The sequence below is a fragment of the Salvelinus alpinus genome, chromosome 15, assembly GCF_045679555.1.
Source record: "Salvelinus alpinus chromosome 15, SLU_Salpinus.1, whole genome shotgun sequence".
Taxonomy (NCBI): Eukaryota; Metazoa; Chordata; class Actinopteri; order Salmoniformes; family Salmonidae; genus Salvelinus; species Salvelinus alpinus.
This window is the reverse complement of record NC_092100.1, coordinates 20,495,615-20,505,348: the sequence shown is the minus strand read 5'-3', so window position 1 is coordinate 20,505,348 and position 9,734 is coordinate 20,495,615. Positions and strand designations below refer to the sequence as shown.

General features: G+C 40.0%; 1 protein-coding gene and 1 pseudogene across 4 annotated transcripts in view; one reads left to right on the top strand and one right to left on the bottom strand.

The window, feature by feature from the left end:
* The first annotated feature begins 97 nt into the window (after positions 1-97).
* Positions 98-2,344, top strand: LOC139539674 (small ribosomal subunit protein eS27-like; annotated as a pseudogene).
* Positions 2,345-4,404: 2,060 nt separating this feature from the next.
* Positions 4,405-9,734, bottom strand: part of LOC139539672 (tropomyosin alpha-4 chain-like) — a 28,978-nt gene continuing 23,648 nt past the window's right edge. For 2 of the 4 annotated variants that reach the window (XM_071342839.1, XM_071342840.1), the window contains 4 exons: positions 9,629-9,704; positions 6,951-7,013; positions 6,767-6,836; positions 4,405-4,973 (listed from right to left, as the gene is read on the bottom strand). In XM_071342839.1, coding sequence (XP_071198940.1) covers positions 4,891-4,973; positions 6,767-6,836; positions 6,951-7,013; positions 9,629-9,704 — 292 coding nt within the window. In that variant the 3' untranslated portion in view covers positions 4,405-4,890. Of the gene's footprint in view, positions 4,974-5,624; positions 5,807-6,766; positions 6,837-6,950; positions 7,014-9,628; positions 9,705-9,734 lie in introns of those variants that run through there. The other 2 variants (XM_071342841.1, XM_071342842.1) reach the window with 2 other exon arrangements.

Below are 9,734 nucleotides of genomic sequence, written 5' to 3'. Positions count from 1 at the left end.
ATTAAAATGTGGTCCCACCCATTAAAATGTGGTCCCACCCATTAAAATGTGGTCCCACCCATTAAAATGTGGTCCCACCATTATCTTCTCATCTTAATAACAATGATATCAGTCTGCAAGGAGTGCTGTAATATTCTAATCAAAGTTGAAAGTACAGTGCCAGTGAGTGAAATAACAATAACCAAGAGAAGTAATGTCGGTAAGTGGTTTTTCTTTGCACATGCGAGCAATTCTTTGGAATAGCCAGTCAAATACTGTACAACGTGTACATGTTTATTGGAGGTCTTGTTTTGACCATGAACATTGAAGTCAGTAGCTAATAGTGCTGTGCTATTACTACTTTTTGAGGTTGCTTCGGTTTCAGTTCGATTATAAAAAAAGAATCATGGTTTTCGGTTTTGATCTTTTTTCTATACATGAAATGCATTATGAAATAATAGCATTACAATGATTTTACAGCTTTTTAATGGAAATTCCAACGTCAAAAGTAGTAAACATTCATTTGTCAAAACATTGAAAATATTGCTTTGTCTCTCAGTTCCACATGGGGTAGATATCAATATAAAATAAGAAATTACTATGAAATAATACAATATTTCCGGTGTATGTTACTTTTTATTTGATGAGCTTATTCGTTTTAATATCCTAATAATATTTTCTCTGCTTGGGCAGTAACAGTCAGCCGGTGGCATCCTGGTTTCAAAGAATTTCGTATTTTTCTGTTATGAATTCTAGCTAGGTGGCTAACGTTAGCTAGGCTAGGTGTTAGGCTTAAGGTTACGTTTAGGAGTTAGGTTAAAGGGGAAGGTGAAGGGATAGCAGACATGCTAAGTAGTTATAAAGTAGCTAAAAAAGTAGTAAGTAGTTGTAAATTAGCGAAAATGTTAAAGTTGTCCGTGATGAGTTATGAACTCGCAACCTTTGGGTTGCTAGACCTTCGCAATATACGCCCACCCACTAAAACCAGACTAAATGGAATTCAAGTAATTGACCAACGTTGCTAATAACCAGAAAAAAACTGTCGGTTAATCGCTCAGCACTAGCTAACGATTCAGTCAAATTCAGCAATAAGTTATGAAGACTATGGTTTGGTTTAAAACATGACCATTTAGCAAATATAAAATAGTGGTGCCTGTTCTGGGAATGGAATACATGTCTGGGCATGCCTCAGAAATAGTTCTGGTGCAGTTCTTGTATCAGACATGAGAGGGTACCCTTGACTTATTTCCCCTTTCATATGGTTTTATGTTTTTTTAATGGTTCTAATGGTGTGAGCTGTGAAAACAAATATTTTTATACATTAGTCCATATTGCAGCTCAATAAGGACCTAATACACCCTACTTTGGAGGCTGAGAGGCAAAGACACAAGAAGAAGAGGTTGGTTCAGTCCCAACTCCTACTTCATGGATGTAAAATGCCCTGGTGAGTATTAAGGATGTAGCTTACATCCTGCCCAAGTTGCAACTTTTTGCATTGATAAACTATTTACATGTAGTGTTCACACTATTATTAAATTAGCTTTCCCATTTCCCGATCTATAAGAATTATAATCATTTACAACACCAAAAAAAATAAAGCATGAAAATAAATAAAGCATTTACAAAGGTTTATTTAAAGAAAAAAATATACGGTTACAGAAAAACATATTTGTTTTCAACTTTATTCCAGGCTGCTACAGGATCACCACAGTGTTCAGTCATGCCCAGAGAGTGGTGCCCTGTGGCGGCTGCTCCTTCGTCCTGTGCCAGCCCAGAGGGGGGAAATGCCGCCTCACTGAGGGTAAGAAGACTGTTGTATAATCACATTGCTCAAGAACTTACACAGTAGCATAGGCCCGTATCAGTGTAGAGCTCTATCGAATATCTACTGATTTTTGACTTTACCAGTCTCTTTCTCACCCCTATACAGGCTGCTCCTTCAGAAGAAAGCAACGCTGAGTGAGATTTCAGTAGTGAACTATCAACTGTGATAGTTGTAAATTGGGGTCCATGGATGTTTCGTAAATTATATTGAATGGAATGGGGATTATTCAACTGATCTGATTGGCAGTGTTTTGTCCTTATTATTATATAAACAGATTACAATATTGTTCAGCTACAATATGCCTTTTCGTAATGAATAGGTATAATATACTGTATGCTGAAGTGGTTTGTCTCTGTTTGACATTTCTATTTTTCTTACTAAATAATAAATTAAATAATCTATTGAGCCAGGTTGTTGTGTAAAAATTTATTAGACTGAAATCAGGAAAAGTGAATGAAACATTTCAACACAGACTCAGTCAAATAATGAGAAGCCTTGATTGATTACCTTCACAGACAACAATAAAACCTTTTGACGGTTCACCTTCTCTGGTTTGTGTATTCTTTGGTTTCGAGAGTTCCCCTGACTGAAAGTTTTGTAAAACTGGAGCAATACATCAATAACTAACATTATTCTACTATATACAATATCTATCCATGTTTTATTACCTTGATTGAGGCCCCAGTGGTGCTTTTTTTGGTTTCACTTTTACTAAATATGCTACCACCACAATATAATACCAGGATTATGGTTTTACACCTAGGCTAGGCAGTCAAATGCAGAGCTGGGATAGTGGCAGGCATGCCAGGCCATAGTGGAAAGGAGGTGCTATAAAGCTGCATGTCAGCATATGGCGGCACTTTAAGACCATACAGATAATAGGTTAGATCAGAAGAGGGGTTGTAGTTCCTTGAAAGATTTGTATATAATGCTCTTTTCACATTAAAAACAATTGGTTTTTTCTCTCGCTTTGGCAATCCCTCCACCTGAATGACAGTCACAGTATTTTAGCACCACCAGTAGCACCACAGACATGTTCGCCATCCTTTCCATGAGTCTTCCTCTAGTCACACACATATACACCAAAGGTAGAATATTGGCTCATTATTAAAAGGCACAGTCCAACCTGTGGATATGTCCACATACAGTGGGGAGAACAAGTATTTGATACACTGCCGATTTTGCAGGTTTTCCTACTTACAAAGCATGTAGAGGTCTGTAATTTTTTTATCATAGGTACACTTCAACTGTGAGAGACGGAATCTAAAATAAAAATCCAGAAAATCACATTGTATGATTTTTAAGTAATTAATTTGCATTTTATTGCATGACATAAGTATTTGATCACCTACCAACCAGTAAGAATTCCGGCTCTCACAGACCTGTTAGTTTTTCTTTAAGAAGCCCTCCTGTTCTCCACTCATTGCCTGTATTAACTGCACCTGTTTGAACTCGTTACCTGTATAAAAAGACACCTGTCCACACACTCAATCAAACAGACTCCAACCTCTCCACAATGGCCAAGACCAGAGAGCTGTGTAAGGACATCAGGGATAAAATTGTAGACCTGCACAAGGCTGGGATGGGTTACAGGACAATAGGCAAGCAGCTTGGTGAGAAGGCAACAACTGTTGGCGCAATTATTAGAAAATGGAAGAAGTTCAAGATGACAATCAATCACCCTCGGTCTGGGGCTCCATGCAAGATCTCACCTCGTGGGGCATCAATGATCATGAGGAAGGTGAGGGATCAGCCCAGAACTACACGGCAGGACCTGGTCAATGACCTGAAGAGAGCTGGGACCACAGTCTCAAAGAAAACCATTAGTAACACACTACGCCGTCATGGATTAAAATCCTGCAGCGCACGCAAGGTCCCCCTGCTCAAGCCAGCGCATGTCCAGGCTCGTCTGAAGTTTGCCAATGACCATCTGGATGATCCAGAGGAGGAATGGGAGAAGGTCATGTGGTCTGATGACAAAAATAGAGCTTTTTGGTCTAAACTCCACTCGCCGTGTTTGGAGGAAGAAGAAGGATGAGTACAACGCCAAGAACACCATCCCAACCGTGAAGCATGGAGGTGGAAACATAATTATTTGGGGATGCTTTTCTGCAAAGGGGACAGGACGACTGCACCGTATTGAGGGGAGGATGGATGGGGCCATGTATTGCGAGATCTTGGCCAACAACCTCCTTCCCTCAGTAAGAGCATTGAAGATGGGTCGTGGCATGACAACGACCCGAAACACACAGCCAGGGCAACTAAGGAGTGGCTCCATAAGAAGCAGCTCAAGGTTCTGGAGTGGCCTAGCCAGTCTCCAGACTTGAACCCAATAGAAAATCTTTGGAGGGAGCTGAAAGTCCGTATTGCCCAGCGACAGCCCCGAAACCTGAAGGATCTGGAGAAGGTCTGTATGGAGGAGTGGGCCAAAATCCCTGCTGCAGTGTGTGCAAACCTGGTCAAGAACTACAGAAAACGTATGATCTCTGTAATTGCAAACAAAGGTTTCTGTACCAAATATTAAGTTCTGCTTTTCTGATGTATCAAATACTTATGTCATGCAAGAAAATGCAAATTAATTATTTAAAAATCATACAATGTGATTTTCTGGATTTTTATTTTAGATTCCGTCTCTCACAGTTGAAGTGTACCAATGATACAAATTACAGACCTCTACATGCTTTGTAAGTAGGAAAACCTGCAAAATCGGCAAAATCGGCAGTGTATCAAATACTTGTTCTCCCCACTGTACATTGTGCATGGACTAAATTACCATGTCAGTTGGTAAAAGCTGATTCCTGTCAACTGTTTGCAAAATAACTCTAGGTGGAGCTCATGAATCATACATAAATGAAGGCCATACATATAACATAACCTATTTCAAAACATGCTTTTGAGTGCACATTTCAAATATGAGTTGTCGTTTTTCTATTCTTGACTCATTGGTTTGAAAAAACTAAGGGTACAAGTTAAGTTAATCCCCTTTCGCTGGGAATAAGACTTTACAGCTCAAAATGTGGAATGAAATGTAATATTTATGGAATGTTGCAAGACTTTTATCCTCTCCATCTTCCTCATCATCATCTTTATAAGCTGTTGAGCTCTTGCAGTGTTTGATCCAGGACTTGATGCATTCCCAGGTTCTCTTCTTTGGCACCTGCTAATTTTTCTAAAAAATAAATAAAATAAAGACATATTGAAAAAATATTGAATGAAACCACACATAACAGGACCATCAAAGTTGATTAATATGAATTAATTCTCCTTAGGTTTGGTAAACAATATTCTACACAGAATCCAAAGCCATTCCTATACAGGATGTACAACAGCTGCTTCCTAGCCACCATGCTTCTACATCTGCATTTCTTGCTGTTTAGGGTTTTAGGCTGGGTTTCTGTATATCACTTTGTGACATCAGGTGATGTAAAAAGGGCTTTATAAATACATTTGATTGATTGATTGATTGATTTTACATACTGTAACTGCTGCGATCGTGTTAAGTTGTTCCATATGCAAAACACAACCACACTAAAGAACACTACCCAAAACAAAAGGCAGATTTGCATATATAAAACTGATGACAGTAATGTATGGAGTTGCACGACAAATGTTATGTAAAACGGATGTGAGGGACACTCAGTGTGACTGCATGCCACACTCCATAAATTCTCACCTTCTTAAAACAGTTGTTTATCCCATTATAAAGATTGTAATATCAGAACTTTTTAATTAAAGAAGAAAGGATATTTGAGATAGTTAGCTTTTAATGAGTTTCATTACCCAGTAAGATGGACAGAAGGCACAGAGAAAAGGAGAAAGGGTATTTCAGGAGGCTAACCTCAGGACACAATAGCCTAAAGTGGGAAGGGTGAGAGAACAGACACCCTGGAGGGAGCAGGAGGCCAGCAGAAAGAAATGTCTACAAGGAGGTCATGTCATTGAGGGCATGATCCAGCTCCTCGCTGATAGCCTTGTACTTCAGCTTCTGAGCGTAAAGTTCATCTGGAGGTCAAAGGGCAGCAGGAAGTAGCACAGGTAAGGCACAAGGAAAGCAGCAGCCGAGAGAGGTGGAGGACAGGACAGGGAATCAAAAAGGAAATGGTGGCAAAAAGAGAGGGAAGAGAAAGAGAGGACAGTTCAGTGGATGCAAAAGAGAAAATTCATACAGTATAAAAATGAAAGAAGAGAATATGCCAGAAAGATAAGACATCTTAGTCTACCTGTGAGCATTCTAAAATTGAAATATGTTGCAAATCTTTTTTTTTTGGGGGGGGGGGGGGGGGGGCAAGAGATGACTACCTTAAGCATTTAAGCCTATATCAAGGTTTCCATAAAAGTACTTCATACTGGTAAACCCATTTCATGTGGCTCTAGGACCAAAAATTATGATCTAAAAGGAATTTGAGCACTCTGTTCTTATTGCAGACATCAGACACCAAAATAGGTGCTTGGTTAGTAGAAAATGGGCCTACATATTTCTTTACACTAGAGACCAAGGCAGTGTGTTTTATTAGCTTGTCGGAGAAGTTTCCATATGTTTGGCAGGGTACGCTTTCTTCTAGAGAAATATTTCCAGCTAGTTGAATATTTTTTTTTTTAGCTGGGACCGGGTCAATGTGAAACTGTGCATAATAAGATGTTGTTTCATTGCTCAGGGAGAAGATTAAATATCCAGACCTCTTGACCTAGGAAATTACATACAAATGGGGAATATGGAACAAGCTTGGCATCTTAACTAATTTACTGACATGGAATGTTCTTATTTGAGCAACTCAGCTTTATAAGTCTGAGATGCAACTGAGAACAATGATAAAACTGTTATTTTCAAAATATATAGTGTAATCTTCTGCAATAAAATATGTCTAATTTACAGGAACTTTCTCTCCACACTAAGTTACATTTACTTTCTCTTCTATCGAAATGCCATAGAGCAGTTTGCAACAGCGTTTTTAGCACTCATACCTTCCAGGTCATCAATGAACTTTTCCAGTTTGGCCACTGTCCTCTCTGCAAACTCTGCACGAGTCTCAGCCTGGGGGACACAGAGGGAGGGGGGTGTCAGAACAGGACGCCATTTTTGACATGGAGCAAACTGGCTTACTACTGGATGAACTAAAAATCCAATAAGATGCCAGCAGCTGCTTACCTCCTTCAGCTTGTCACTAAGAACCTTGATCTCCTCTTCATACTTGTCCTCTTTTTCTGAGTACTGTCAAAATACAAGACAAAGTCTGTTCCAGGCAAGCTCTGAAATCTTGAACATGTCAGACCATTCATCTCAGAGACAGAAACGCGTACAGAAACAGACAGACATGAAAGTGCATAGACAGCGATGATCTTGCGGCAGTGTTTGTCAACCATACTTCGCTGTAATACAACTAGGGTTGCAAAGGGAGGGTATATTACTGGAAACTTTCTAAGTTTAAAAGTAAACTACCAACATTTTGGTATATTTCAATGATTTTATCACAAACATTTGGTGGCCCTTTTGGGTACTTCAGATTACCACAGGTGTCTGTAATAATCTCTTAGCTCTGTATGGCCTCATCACATGTAAAATATATAAAATAATTAAATAAGATGATTTTAAAATAAAAAATAGAATGACAAAGCTGTAAAACATTATCCTAAATGTAAACCATCAACTTCGTGAATACCATTGGTGTTTAACATGAGGGTTTCAACATGAAATATCTTCTTTTTTTTTCTTCTTTTTTTTTTTTTTACAAACTTTTATTTATTTTACTATGTCAATATGTAAAATGATAAACTGGAGTGAGCTTTGGCAAATTGAGGCAAGCAACATCAGCTTCATCATAAGAGCTGTTCACCAAAAAACCTACATCAATGGTATGGCGAGGACCCGACCTGCCCCCTCTGCCCAGCTCCAGCGACTCTCAGGCATATAATGACAGGTTGCAAGACCAGGCTCTCACAAGGCCGCTACACCTGGAGGCACAATCAGGTCCTCAAGAGCCTTGCTGCAGCACTTGAGACCAAGAGGAGTGCAACCAATTCATTACCTCCAAAAACAAGCAATCCCGTCAAAACAACAACATTCATCCGGGAGTGACAGAAAAGGCCCAAGCATCCTCCTACGAAGCCAGAAACTGGACACCTAGCCATGGCCCGGTACTGGAAGATGCTTGTCGATATTGGCCAGCAACTAATTTTTCCACCTGAGATTGCGTCTACCAACCTTAGGCCAGACATGGTACTCTGGTCCCCTTCACGAAAGGCTGTGTACATCATAGAGCTCACAGTCCCGTGGGAAAACTCTGTTGAAGAGGCCTACGACCATAAGAAACTGCGTTACACAGAGTTGGCAGCAGATGCAACTCAGCGTGGCTGGAATGCAAAAGTCTGGCCAGTTGAAGTGGGATGCAGAGGATTCGTGGCTTCTTCCACCATCAGGTTGCTGATAGAACTTGGAATCCATGGACAGGCTCTGCGGCAGACCGACAGAGCAGTTTCTCAAGCAGCTGAAAGAGGCAGCCAGTGGATCTGGATCAAACGGAAGGACCCTTGCTGGGCTATAACTTCATGACCCCCCACCCCCACCTGAGAACCAATTCAGATCCCTCCAACTTGAGGAGGGCATATGAGGTATGCGGTCAGCTGTAGGGCTGGCTCAGGGAAGAGGACGCCCCTGCCTTGCATAGTCCCGTGGGAAATCTTAATTGGGCATGGGACACAAGCTAAGGCTTGATCACCCTTTAGCTGGCCACCTTTGATGAGGGTGTTTAGTGATTAAAGGCCGAAACACCCACTGATTCGAAGGCACACTACTGAGGATGTGTCCCAAAATTGACATCTTAACCCAGTCTAAGAAATAAACCTCCCATGCCACTCTGTCAACATCACGGCAAATCTAATGTGAGTGCATACCATCTATTGGCACAATGGACCATTTTTACATCTCGTCCCGTGTTTTATGATTCTGATTCTTTGCTAATGTTTTGTCGTCAAACTGGTGACAGTTGTGAAAAAAGTAAATAGTTGGAAGAGTTGCAGAATTAATTGAAAATAATGCCAGTGTTGATTAGAGACCTTTTCATTAATTTGGCTATTTTCTCTTGAACCACATGGTCTATCTAATAAGAAACTCATGGACAATATGGACACAGATATAAAAAATGAATACTATATGAATAAAACATGTTTTAAGTTATTCAAGTTATTCAAAATTACGATAGTGACATATTTTCTGTTAATTACCCAAATTACTGAAGATTCCGGTAACTTTTGTAAATTACCGGTAGCTTTGCAACCCTAAATGCAACTCTTCAGGTGTGATAAACTGGCTGTGTGTTAGCATGGGTATAAGGAACACATCGTGCTGTGATGCCAACCATGAGAAGGGCAGTGATTTAATCAGCACCGGGCAACTGCTTAAGTGGCTGAGGGAGATTCATGTGGCATGACTGGCACTAAGCTGGCTAGGTAGGAATGCAGAGAAAGGTCTGTTTTGTTTCCAGGGCTATTACACCTTCCTGTTCCATCAACATTATCATAAAGAAATCAACATCCAATTTGTCAGGTGACACCAGGATCTTTGTTCAGATGTCTTTGAAGATAAAAGTGTGTCAGGTAGTGATTATACTCAAAACAACTCTGCTTTCATGTCTGCCATGTAAAGTCAACTAATGATTTGCGACTGACTTAAGTGGATGCACTTACCCAGAACATGCAGATATCCAGAATAAGTAAAAACAATTATGTATTTGAATTGGGACTGGTGATCTACACTGCACTTAAGCTGAGTTTGCACTCATCAGTAGTTGACTGTATTTACTTGTATGATGTAATAGTATGCACACTGACCTTCTCAGATGAGGCTTCTAGGGATTTTAGGTTGTTGGTCACATTTTTCAACTCCTCCTCCAGATCACTGCATTTACTACCAGGGAATAAAGGAAGAAAAGTACTT